At 45.8% G+C, this 13,070-nt stretch overlaps 1 protein-coding gene across 3 annotated transcripts in view; it reads right to left on the bottom strand.

The window, feature by feature from the left end:
- Positions 1–13,070, bottom strand: part of SUSD4 (sushi domain containing 4) — a 124,472-nt gene that overhangs the window by 28,550 nt on the left and 82,852 nt on the right. For all 3 annotated transcript variants that reach the window (XM_032603298.1, XM_032603317.1, XM_032603307.1), the window contains 2 exons: positions 7,084–7,257; positions 2,426–2,614 (listed from right to left, as the gene is read on the bottom strand). In XM_032603298.1, coding sequence (XP_032459189.1) covers positions 2,426–2,614; positions 7,084–7,257 — 363 coding nt within the window. The remainder of the gene's footprint in view (positions 1–2,425; positions 2,615–7,083; positions 7,258–13,070) is intronic.

Below are 13,070 nucleotides of genomic sequence, written 5' to 3'. Positions count from 1 at the left end.
ACAGCTGTCCAGACCCAGTCATATCAGGGGTCAGAGCGCCCTAATATATTATTCAAAGCCCCCGAGAGTGTCATGATTCCACAGCACAGTGCGATAATTTTCACTCTGCCATCAAGAAAAATCAAATTGTGTGCTCAGGAAGACAGAAAAAAAAATGAGGGGATGGAGGAGACCGTGGGTGATATATTAAAGGGGTGGGTAGATTCCCTCGGGACAGCGCATCTACGTTGAATACCATTTGACAATTTGCATAAATAAGGCACTGCCTTTGAAAAAGATGATACACTATTCAAGTAAGAGTTAAGGAAATACCAGCACCCAGGTGTCATCTGGATACTTTTTGTTCGTGGATCCTTACCTTTTATTTTAACCCAGCTTCTGTGAAGTCTTGAGACAAAAAACCCTTTAGTCCTCTCTGCCTCTCTCAGTTTAGAATCATGTCTTTGGTGCCTTTAGCCAGGGTAGCATTTAAGGGTCTCACAAACTAATTGCATCAGGTAATTGAAAGGAACATGTATTTAAAATAAGGATGTAAATATTATTTTTTTTTAAATGGAGGACAAAAAGGTATTAGGTGGCCTTCTTGTCACAGGCAGCTGTCACCTGGACTTTTAGCGTCCCCTTCGGGCACAGGCCAGGCTGGCAGAGAAAAAGGGACTTGTGTTAAATCACAAGACTCATTGCCAATCAGAAGCCACTCATGGCTTCCTGTTCATAACCTTAGCTCACTGCCCCTTCAAGTGAGATTTTTGTTTTATGCCTATTCACATTATATTCCCTAAGCTCCAGAAAAACTGCTTTCAAAGCCTCAAAATGAAGCTTAGAACATGATGGCTTGAAAGGTGTTTGAACTGAATTTGAAAAGATTTGAAAATAGCATTTAAGATTGATATAATTGTAACATGATACCTTTAACAGGTCCTCTAGTTCTGCTTATCTGAGCAGGGAGAAACCTCCAGGAACCAGAAAAGCCCCCATTCACCAGCAGCCCACACTCACCACGCTGGCCAGCGGTGTCCAGACGGCAGAAAAGCTGTTCCCAGTGGAAACAGGGGATACCCTTATCCCTCTAGGCTAGGGTTGCCAGATGTGGCAAATGAAAATACAGGACACTGAGTTATAGTTGAAGTTCAGATAAGCAAAGAATACTTGTTGACCATGAGTAAGTCCCATCCAATATTTAGGACATGTTCACATTAAAAAATTATTTGCTATTTATCTGAGATTCAGATTTAACTGGGTATCCTGTATTTTACCTCCCTCTACTGTGGGCTCTGACCCCCTAGGAGATTTAGGATGGGTAGGAAGTAGGGGCGAGCGGGGGTTCCGCTTGCCAGCCTAGGAGAAGAGCACCACTGACGGCCCCGGCTGGCATTCTCTCTCCTTCAAGCACCAGGCTCCCCTCCCTTCCACCCCTTCCTCCTTTCTCTCTAATGAGGCTCCATGGCTCCAGCCAATCCATGGTCTTCCTTAGGAGACACCTCTGATCCCTCTGGCTGTCAGCCCCCATAACACACCTCCTAACCTGACCTCGTCCCACACTGAGGTGCACGCGTGGAGGCAGATGGTGCTTTTAAGGACTTGTTTCTACGTTCTACTGTGTCTTGATTTGTTTCCCAAGAAAAGCTGCAGATGGGCTTTGGAGGGGCTCTTGATTAGAGATTTCCTTTCATTTTTTTCTTTCCCCGTATAGACCCCCCCCCTCCCGCCCACTGTATTCAGATGCCAAGAAGTAAATCGGTGTTTGTTCCCTGCATAATCATAATTTCAAGACCTGAATTAAAGTGAGGGCTGAGCCAGTATGCCCAGCTTACCTAGGAGAAGTTTCTATGGACCCTTATAGACACTGGCCTGATTCCAGCAGTGGATGCTCTGACCACCTCCCACCCCGACCATTTCATACTACTGATTAGTGGTCTTTAGTGAACCACACTCAAAAATAATCACATATATTTAACAAAAACAAGGAGGAAAGATCTCTTGGTTTCAGGCTTCCAAGTGTGTGCCTACAGCAAAACATTTAGAGCCAAGCCATAAAATGAATGGAAATAGGAGGAAACACTGACACAACAATAAAACAAGGGGTGAGATTAGTGATGCCATAATACAATCTGTTTTCATTTGGTGCAGAGAAAATTAATTTTTGAAGACATTTCATTTAACTTTGCAATATTTTGCAGTGTAACCTTTGATGCTTGAAACTTTTCTCTTTCATCCCCTTTAAGCCTGAGAATGGGGAAAGCCAGTTTTATGTCTGGTTGTAAGTATTGCTTCGTGGCAGACGATCAGGCTCGCTGCCTCTGCGAGCAATGTGTACTCAGGGAACAGAAGTTATTGCTGACCATAATCTCAGCTCTTTACCTCCTATTGAAACATCCACTTTAATAAGCCAAAATTCAACTTCCAAAAGAATAAGATGTGATACCTTCCAGAGCAAGGCACCGGGGTGGGCTGGACGACCAGATAAGGTTGTGTAAGCACTCGAGATACTCCGATCCCTCGAGTTTGAATCCAGGAAAGCAGTGATAGGAGATCACAGTTCCCACTGGGAAGGAGGTCTGGAACTCGGAGATGTTCACATAGCCATTAGAAGAGGCCAGCGGTCTCAGGCAGCCTGCGACGCGGGAAAGAAAAAGGGAAGTGTCTCACGTGGTCATCTTTGTACACCTGAAAGACAAAGCACTATATGTCTTTCGGTTTCCCCCGCTGAAAACGCGGCATGGCCTCTGAGGACCGCACACCTTGGTCTTAAATGCTCAGACCTCCTTATCTGTGTACCTATTCTATTTCTAAAGCAGGCATTTGCTTGTATAGTTGCAAGTGGCATCGAGAGGGTCAGACGAGTAGGGAAGCAGTAACGAGAGGTGGAGCTGTGGATCGGGACACCCCTAGCCGGTGGTTCCAGCCCTGACTGCATGTTAGAATCACCTGAGGAAAGTTTTTAATTAATTTATTTTTCATTGAAGTATAGTTGATTTACAATGTTGTGCTAATTTCTGCTGTACAGCAAAGTGATTCAGTTATACATATATATACATGCATTCTTTTTTATATTCTTTTCCATTATGGTTTATCACAGGATACTTAATATAGTTCCCAGTGTGATACAGTAGGACCTTGTTGTTTCCCCATCCTGTATATAATCGCTTACATCTGCTAATCCCAACCTCCCACTCCATCCCTCCTCCCAACCCCCTCCCCCTTGGCAACCACAAGTCTGTTCTCTATGTCCGTTTCTGTTTCATAGATAGGTTCATTTGTGTCATATTTTAGATTTCACATATAAGTGATATAATATGGTATTTGTCTTTCTCTGTCTGACTTACTTCATTTAGTATGATAATCTCTAGTTGCATCCATGTTGCTGCAAGTGGCATTATTTCGTTCTTTTTTATGGCTGAGTAATATTCCATCGTATATATGTACCACATCTTCTTTATCCATTCCTCTGTTGATGGACATTTAGGTTGTTTCTATGTCTTGGCTATTGTAAACAGTGCTGCTATGAACATTGGGGTGCATGGATCTTTTTGAATTAAAGTTTTGTCCAGATAGATGCATGGGGGGGGATTGCTAGGTCACATGTTAATTCTATTTTTAGTTTTTTGAGGAACCTCCATACTGTTTTCCACAGTGGCCCCACCTACTTGCCTTCCCACCAACAGTGTAGGAGGCTTCCCTTTTCACCTGAGGAAATTTTTAAAAACACTAATGCCCAGACCTGTGCCCGGGTAGGTATCCAGCCTGGACACCCCTACCTTTTTTAAAGCTCCCCACATAATCTTAAAGTGCCATCAGGGCTGAGAACCACTGAGGTGCCACAGAGGGAAGAGAGACTATTTCCTGTTTCAGCAGTGGTGGTGGGCAGCTCGAGAAGGTTAGGATGCAGACTGGGTTCCACGGCAGCAGGTAATGGAACAGACACCTGCCTGATGCAGTGCAATGGAAGTTTTGAAAATCCCATTGTGTTTTAGGTGAAATAGGAAAGTAACATGTAACGCAGTGGTTCTCAAACTTGAGAATAACCCAGAGAGGGCTTGTAGGACAGACTGCTGGCCCACACACCCAGAGCTTCTGGTTCAGTGGGTCCGTGTGGAGCTCAAGGATTTGCACTGCTACAGGTTTCCGGGCGCCGTTGCCGTGGCACCAGGCTTTGAGCAGACGTGCTGTAGCGAGTTTGTGCACCATGCACAGAATACTGTGTGCCGTCCGAGTGAGCGTGAGGCCTCGATCCCTACTTCTGTAAAACAGTAGCTGCCTTTTGTCCTGAAGCCTGTGCAGCCCAGTGGAACATTCCCAGTGGCACAGCAGCCCACCTGGTGTGGCATCTGCTGTGAATAGTGAATTTCTTATTGGCTTCAGCAGCTTCACTGGAGGGAATAATGACCCTGCAGAGCTGTGCTCTTCCCGGGGAGAACTAATTGTGTGTGAAGTAAATAATAGATAATGGAAAAACCTACTTTCCCTTCCAATCACCAAGCACAAACTGTATCACGCAGGCACTGCAGCAGATGACGGAACTCCTCTCTTAAGATGACTCTCTGACACATTACAATACAAGCGTCGAAGAGCTGCGTATTCAGCGAACTGCTCGGGTCGGCACCTTAGACTGTGGTGTCTGTGTCTGTATCAGAGCAGACACAGACAACACAGTGAGGGGTGCAGAATGTAGGACGCATTCACTCTGGGGTCGTCAAGGGTCAACCTGCACCGCTGCATCCTGGTGTCCTGGAGCCCCGCAGACCCCACAGACCCCAAAGATCCCTGCCCGGAACAAGCCACACTCAGGATGGACCAGATCAGAAACGCATGGTGCCCAGCCATCCTTCTGGGCAGTCCCAACGGTCTTAAAGGACTTTTTTTTTTTTTCGGAGCTGAAAATTAACACTGTTCATGGCAAAAGTGAAATGTGTGAAGGGAGTTTGGCAATCAGGCATAAACAGGATCAGTAACTGAGAAAAAAAAAAAAAAAAAAGATAAGCAAATCAACACCAACAAGGGAATGTGTTAGAACCCTGAGCTGGGTTCCAATGTGTGGGCACACGTGACTGTGCCCCTGCCTCCTTCTGGGAAGGAGTGTGGTTCTAAGCTACCCATGTGGATAGACTGCATCCCCTAAGTCAAAAACTAACTCCGACCCACAGGGAGCAGGAAGCACTGGCACGTGGATCTCTAAAACACAAAGTTCCGGGGAAAAAATGGCCTTGGAACGGTTCCCACCTCTGACCCCAGAAGGAGAGGAAAGGGGTTGGAACACGTGCAGCCAATCAGAGAAGGAAAGCTATGCTCACTCTCGGTTGGAGGACAGCCTGTCGCAAAAATACAGTAGAAAACTGACTTCGACTCAATAGTTGAATGTGATTTCTATTTGCACTTTGAGATAATAGAGAAACGGTTCCTCAGGCTGCAGCCCCTGGATCTATAGATGCAAATAAAAATTACAGGATGAAATGTCACTCGAAGGGCCAATTATATACCCCCTGGGGGCTCGAGAGGTGTCAGGCTGTCTAAAGCAACCCTGCTGTGCCCACGCGGGTGGATGGCAAGGTGCAGGGGCTGGAGGGGGGTATCAGGGCCCAGACCAGGGGCACCTCCTCTGTGGGGACCGAGGGCTCTGAGGAGGGCTGAAAGTGGGCTGTGGGCTGTACTGCTGTTTGAAGAAGCACACCTTTCAAGAGCGGCCGGCCAGCTCTTTTGTTGCTGCAAAAAACATCGAAGCTGTGTTATGACTGAGATTTAGTAAGGGGTGCTAGAGGGGAGGGGCGAAAGGGCACAGACAGAGCAAGAGGCAAGCCTGCACCTGAACTCGTGACAATGACACCCCAAGATGTCTATCCCCATAGGGCATTTAAAAAAATCACTGGGGTAAAAAGAACTCCTAAAGAAGCGTACTATATTTAAGGGATGTAAAAGGAAATTGAAAGGGTGGGAGAACCGAAAGACAAGTGGAAAATATGAAAGCGAGAAGGGGTTGGAGTCTGAAATAATTTTCTTGGCCGTTACTCGGATAGCACCGCAGGACTGGAACGAATCCATGGTTAATAAAGTTCATCTGGATAAACAGCCCCCACCTAAAAGCCGGCTGCTGATTCTGTGGAGAGTCTCTAAGAGAGTACAAATAAATCACGTGTCTCCTTTAAGAATGTAACACATAACACGCTAAACAACCCAGAAGTTTCATGGGGAGAAATGCAGGAGGGTGAGGACCTGGGCTGCCTTTGTCTTCCTAATCCTGAAGCCTTTGTTTCTTCAAGGGGCCGTGACTCTTAAAATCTCACATAAGGAAATGATTTATTTCCAACTATGGGGTGCACAAAGCAATATCAGAGTCTGCCCGTCATGATTTCCAAGCAGAAAGTTGACATCCGTCTCAACTTTAACATGCCAGTGCTTTTGGTGTAAATACGATTGCTAGCCTTCTCCCTTGGATTATGAATTATGCATGGGTTTCTTAGTCCTTTGGTCCAAGTCACATGTCAAAAAATAAAATCAGAATTAATGGGAACTCGAGGGCTTATTTTCACAAACAGGGGGCCCTCTGTGTCGGCCCAAGCAAATTTAAAAAACGCAGGAGGATAAATATTCATCGTATGGTTTGGATGAAATTTGAATTTGATTATTTTTCTGCTCCTCATGCATTATAAAAAAAGGATAACATTATTAAGAGAAAATAGCCTCTGTAAGATTGGCTTTAAATATATTCGCACCACAACCGAAATCAGTATAAATGCTGTTATTTCCATTAAATATACAATAGTTCATCATTGTGTTCACAGCCCAGTTACAAGGCTCCTAATTCTGCAACGACTTTTGGTTTCTTAGAATGAAGGAGACATCCAACACACTAAAGAATAAGGTATCTCCCATTTAAACTTTAAAGCTGGGTGTATAGAGCTGGAGAGAAGCACAGGGAATTGTGGGAAGATTCCAAACACAGAGCTGTGGTGATCAGAGTGCAGTACAGCTGAACCATGGGGTGTGCGTGGCTTTGTGTTTCCCCCTGTCATCCTATTAGAGAAACGTGTACCCGCTCCACAATCAAGTCTGAAAGAACAGCTGAGAACCACAGCCTCAGCCCCGTACCTTGACAGATGGGCAGATGGTCCCATGTTCCGTCATCACGACATAATGAAGCCATGTTGTACCGGTCAGGGTACCGGATCTTGAATCCTTCGTGACAAGTGATGATTAATTTATCTCCATGTATGTATGTCTTGTTATGAATCTCGGCATCTTCAATTTGCGGGATGCGGCAATCTGCAATTGCGTAAAAAGGACACATTATTTTTGGAATTCAAACAGTTGTGGTTCACAGCTTCACAAGAAAGCTCTTAGTTTCACACCTGGTCTCAACCTATGCGGCGATTTGATAAATGGTTCCTTATTTATCACTAGACTCAGGTCCCAAGGGCAAGCAGCAGAAGCTGCAGAACCTGCTTCACAGAGAAATAGGAAGAGGGGTCGAGGTCCAGGTCCAAAAGGAACCTTGTTTTCCGCCCGCGACACCTTACACTTCACAGTTGAGCTTACAGGCAATTTTGGCAACGAGTGAAGAAAGACAAAAGCTGGGGATTCACCTGAACTATCTAGCTGGTTGCCCACTTGGCTGTGTTTGTGGACCGCGCACTGCACCAAACAGCCTGGCTGGCTGCTCTCGCCTGGTCCTCCCGCCTCTGCCTGTGGGGCGAGGGCCTGGGCCTGATAAGAAAATGTGCCTTGCAGAACAGCAGGGGGCCGAGCTGGGGCTGCATTTGCTATTAGCATTTCCCATCCACCTTATCGGTTTTTAAAAAGATAATAAATAAAGCAGCACATACTACTGCCAATATCACAAAAGACTCAGAGAAAGCAACTGTTGCCTTTGAAAAATGGAATCAGAGCAGAACGCAGGTGGCTGGGAGGGGAAGAGGCCACGGGGTCAGGAGAAGGGTGTTCGGGGGACAATCATGCAACAAAATGATTAAAAGAGAAAATAAAACTAATCAATTGTGGGGCTTCCCTGGTGGCGCAGTGGTTGAGAGTCTGCCTGCCGATGCAGGGGACACGGGTTTGTGCCCCGGTCCGGGAGGATCCCACATGGCGTGGAGCGGCTGGGCCCGTAAGCCATGGCCGCTGAGCCTGTGCTCCGCAACGGGAGAGGCCACAACAGTGAGAGGCCCGCGTACCGCAAAAAAACAAAAAAAAAAGCAAAAAAACCCCTAATCAATTGTAACTATCCGCTTCTAACTCTAGCTACCTCCAGTTTACCCTGCGGGCCAGTCCACTCTGCGCTGGCAAGTTGGGGTCCTGCTCCCTCTGGCCCCTCCCCCCTCTAAACACCGCCCAACTAATCCCATCTAATTTTTTTTTTTAAATATATATTGGAGTAGAGTTGATTAACAATGTTGTTGTGTTCGTTTCAGGTGTACAGCAAGGTGATCCAGTGATATGTATATATGTATCTTTTCAAATTCTTTTCCCGTGTAGATTATTGCAGAATGTTGAACCGAGTTGCCTGTGCTATACAGTAGATCTCTGTTGGTTATCCATTTTAAATATAGCAGTGTGTACACGTCAGTCCCATCTGGTTTAAGTCACTTTGTTCACCATGTGTCTCTCTTCATCTCCTGTTTAAAAGTCTCTGATTTTACACGCATATATGCTTGTAAGCACGAGCTATTTATTTATTTCTACTTTCAGAGTCAGGTAGATGAGTTATGTTTCCAGTTTGCTGCTTCTTAGTTTTTTGAAACAAGGCAAAATTTAAAAACAGCACTTTGATGATCATAGAAGCTTCCTTCAGAAATTTCTCAGTGGGTTTCTCAGCCACTCCCCAAAGCCTATTGAATCCAGAATAGGTTGGAATAGTATTAATAGGAGGTCTGACATTCAAGTTCCTCTAAGCTTTGAACGCTTAGCTCTAGGGTGATGAGCTTCGGGAAGCCTGAAGCAGGTGGCTGGCCTGAGGGTGCCTCTGCGAGCTGGGAACTTGGGTTGCTTTCAAAAGAGCATGTCCCAGGAGCTTTGATGTGCGGTTGAAGCTGGGTTTACTGGGGGCAATCTGACAACAACGGACTCCAGAAAACAGAATGTTAGTGACGGGAAAGCCTCGGGCAGAAGAGGCCTCCCAGGCAGAGCAGGGCCCTGGCAGCTGAGAGCGCAGGGGTGGCGGCCATTCACCATCTCCTATGAGTTCTCCGGAGGCAAACGCTTGCGAGCCCGGCTCTGCCTTGATCTCAGCCCTCATTCCCACCATTAACTTGAGAGCAGCGACTGTGTCGCCACTTCCTCTGATGTTCCCTCCGTGCCCCTAGACCTTTGTACACACCTGGCAAAGGAAGGCTGAGGGAAGCCATGTGGACCTTTGCCCGAGAACGCTGTGCGCCTGCAGCCCCCTCGAGAGGCTGATTAACAGGCTTTCGGGGCAGTCCTGGCAGCTAAGCCTTCCCCTGAGGAAACCCATCATCAGCTCTTCCCTTTGCCTGTGGATTTCAACAGAGAGAGTCTTGGCTGGAGAACTGGGTTCTGGTTTCAATCTTACTTCTCATTTTTGTGTCTCAGGCTACAGAAAGAGGTTTTCTAACTGTTCATGTTTAACCAATAGTTTTTCTGCAAGAATAGCTGAATTCCTCCCAAATCAATCCCAGAATAATGATGACGGGAGTCACAGATACTTGACAGTTCTCTGCACACCGCCGCTGCCTTCTTCTTAATGGAAAATGTGAATTACATTTTTTTCAATATCACTATGCAGAAATTATTCACAGCAAATAAAAACACATTTGTCAAGGCATCCGTCTGTAAAATCTGGGCTGTAAATAGATCCTGTGGTAGTAACTTATATGACTAACAGTTATTTTCATGGTTGACTTAAAACTTATTCAAGAATTAACCAGTATACTCAGGAGGTGGCCAACTGGTGGCAGTAAACTCAATGGACAGAACTGGCCATTTGGACACTGTGACATATGGACACTGGCTGACCAGAAGCGGAAGCACCCAGCCTTGTTTTCAAGAGTGGCTTCTCTGCATAGCGGTCTATAGTATAGAATGCTTTGAACTTCTAATTAGAATGTCACGTTTCCATAGGCAGGAGCCCGGGAATATAGGTTCAAAGGGAATTCACAGCCTCCCAAATGCGAGTCATTATGTACTCTACTCAAAGAAGAGTCAGCAGAGAGAGTGATATAGGGCCAGTTTACTGTGTGAGTGGAACCCCATATCCACTGGAGAGTCAAAAGTTGGAGTTCAAACTCCACCAAGGTAGAGAGGCCAGAAGCGGCCGTGCCCTCCGCGTAAGCACAAAACTCAAACAGACCATCTCTAACAAAGCCTAACCTAAACGTTGATGGGAGAAAATACCATCCAGAGCCTTTCTAATTATTTTTTATCCAGAATGTCTGGCACCTAATCCCCCCAACTGAAGGAGGGTGAAGTAGAAAGAAGGCTTTGGAATAAATACATGTCCTAACCAGTTATCGGTAGCAGTCAACAACTCTGGACCTTATTTCTCTGGAAAGAAACAAACCAGGATCTTTAGTCTCTGAAAAGAAACATACAATCTTCATCAATTCTAAAGTTTCATATAGAAATAACATGATTTTCTATAGCACAAATGCATCCAGCTGACACAAAGAATTTGTAAAAACCGCTTCAAAAATGTTGTTACCAAAGAAATATACCTATGAAGAAAGGTCTATCAAGTAGAATCAGGTCAACAGTCAAAACTTTTGTCCACAGGTTATCAGTGGGCACTTTGGAGATAAATTTGAGGGATATCAAAAGCTTCCATTCCAGAAATCATTTTTCACCAGCCTATCACTATCATTATTTTTGTATCTTGCTACTAGTAACAATGAGGTTTTAATATGATAAATAAATGAGTGGATAAAAGGCCCTAAGGCTGTACTACACATGTATACCTACATACAAATCAATTGATCAGATTTAATTGCAGAGAGCAGGGTCCTAAAGGATGGAGCAGGAAAGAGAAAGAGGAATTTTAAAGAATATGTGCCATGTGTTAGATTTACTTCTCTTTTATTTAATTAATTTATTTTTATAAATTTATTTTCTTTATTTTTGGCTGCACTGGGTCTTCATTGCTGCGCACGGGCTTTCTCTAGTTGCGGCGAGCAGGGGCTACTCTTTGTTGTGATGTGCAGGCTTCTCGTTGCAGTGGCTTCTCTTGTTGCGGAGCACGGGCTCTAGGCACGTGGGTTTCAGTAGTTGTGGTACACGGGCTCAGTAGTTGTGGCACACATGCTCTAGAGAGCAGGCTCAGTAGTTGTGGCACACGGGCTTAGCTGCTCTGCAGCATGTGGGATCTTCCCAGACCAGGGCTCGAACCCGCGTCCCCTGCGTCGGCAGGCGGATTCTTAACCACTGTGCCACCAGGGAAGTCCCAGATTTGTTTCCCTTTAAAATATTAGTTATACATGAAAACAAATCTGATTCCTTAAAAATGCTATGTTTCAACATCAATATGCCCCCCAAAGAGTTCCTAGGAACATGAATACATGATACTCACTCAGATTCACAATTCATATTAGCATATTAAAGGCTCTGAAAGCCTTGCTGCAAAGAATTCTACTGGACCTTGTTTAAGCCAGCACTTGTAAAGCTGTTCACTCATTCATTGAGTTATTGAGTACTTACTCTAGGCCCAGTACATTCTAGGTGCTGGGGATAGAGAGAAAGTCAAGTATCTTACTCTTATAGCATTTGCAATGAGGGAGACTGCTAACAGGCAATGATCACTGCTATGATGAACACATAACAAGGTAATAGGATAGGAACTGACTTGGGCACTCCTTTAATTTGTGTAGACAGGCAAGGCGCCTCTGAGGAAATGACTTTTATTAAGCTAAGACCTAATGACAAGAAGAATCCAATCGTGTGTGGACCAGGAAGAAGTTTCAGCCAGAGGGAACAGCTACTACAAAGGCCAGGAAAGAGCTCAGTGTCCTTAAAAACACAAAAGAAGATCAGGGACTTCGCTGGCGGTGCAGTGGTTAAGACTCCATGCTTCCAATGCAGGGGGTGCGGGTTCGATCCCCGGTCGGGGAAATAGGATCCCACATGCTGCACAGCATGGCCAAAAAAAAAGGCTAATCTCATGTTAAAAAAAAAAGAAAATCGGTGTGCCTGTAGTAAGCAAGAGGGAGATGGAAAGTCAGATCATCCAGGGTCTTGTAGATGAGGACAGGGGATTTGGTTTTATTTTAGTGTGGCGGGAGCTCCTGGAGCTTCTAATGCATGGGCCATGACATGCTCTGTATCACGTGGGTACATGCAGTAAAGGGCTGGCCTTGCCAAAAGGGAGTTCTGGCCTTTGCCCTCAGCTCCTGGGAATTAACCTCTAAACACTTGGATTGCTCTACCTGAGATGAGTATCTTTGTTTATCTGGAGCTTAGCATAGACCAGATAGTCTATGCTAACAATGTGACTTAGGCCAGGGAACGGTGGTCCCCACAGTTATCAGCTCTACTTTTGGAAGAACTGGAGACACATAAGTGGCCAACTACGTCCACATGACCAAGCCCCAGTAAAGATGCTGGACACCAAGCCTCAGGTGAGCTTCTCTGGTTGTCAATACTCCGTGTTTTTTTTTTTTAGCGGTGCACGGGCCTCTCACTGTTGTGGCCTCTCCCGTTGCGGAGCACAGGCTCCGTGTGCGCAGGCCCAGCGGCCATGGCTCACTGCGTCCAGCCGCTCCGCGGCATGTGGGATCTTCCCAGAGCGGGGCACGAACCCGCGTCCCCTGTATCGGCAGGCGGACTCTCAACCACTGCGCCACCTGGGAAGCCCAACTCCATGTGTTTTGACACACGTTGTTGCTGGGATAACAGGCACTGTGTGTACAGCTCCACTGGGAGAGAGCAACTGAAAGCACATGCCTGGCGCCTCCTAGACCCTGTGTGCCTTTCCCCTTGGATGATTTTAATCTGTGTCCTTTTGCTGTAATAAACCATAATCATGAGTATGATCAGTCCTGGTGAATTACTGAACCTGAGGATGGCCTTGGGGACTTCCAAACTTGTAGCTGGAATCAGAAGTGATAGTCTTGGGGGGCCTGCTAAATTCAGAT

This window comes from Phocoena sinus, chromosome 1 (assembly GCF_008692025.1).
Source record: "Phocoena sinus isolate mPhoSin1 chromosome 1, mPhoSin1.pri, whole genome shotgun sequence".
NCBI lineage: Eukaryota > Metazoa > Chordata > Mammalia > Artiodactyla > Phocoenidae > Phocoena > Phocoena sinus.
Note: the sequence above shows the minus strand (reverse complement) of the source record. Positions and strands in the feature narration are given on the sequence as shown.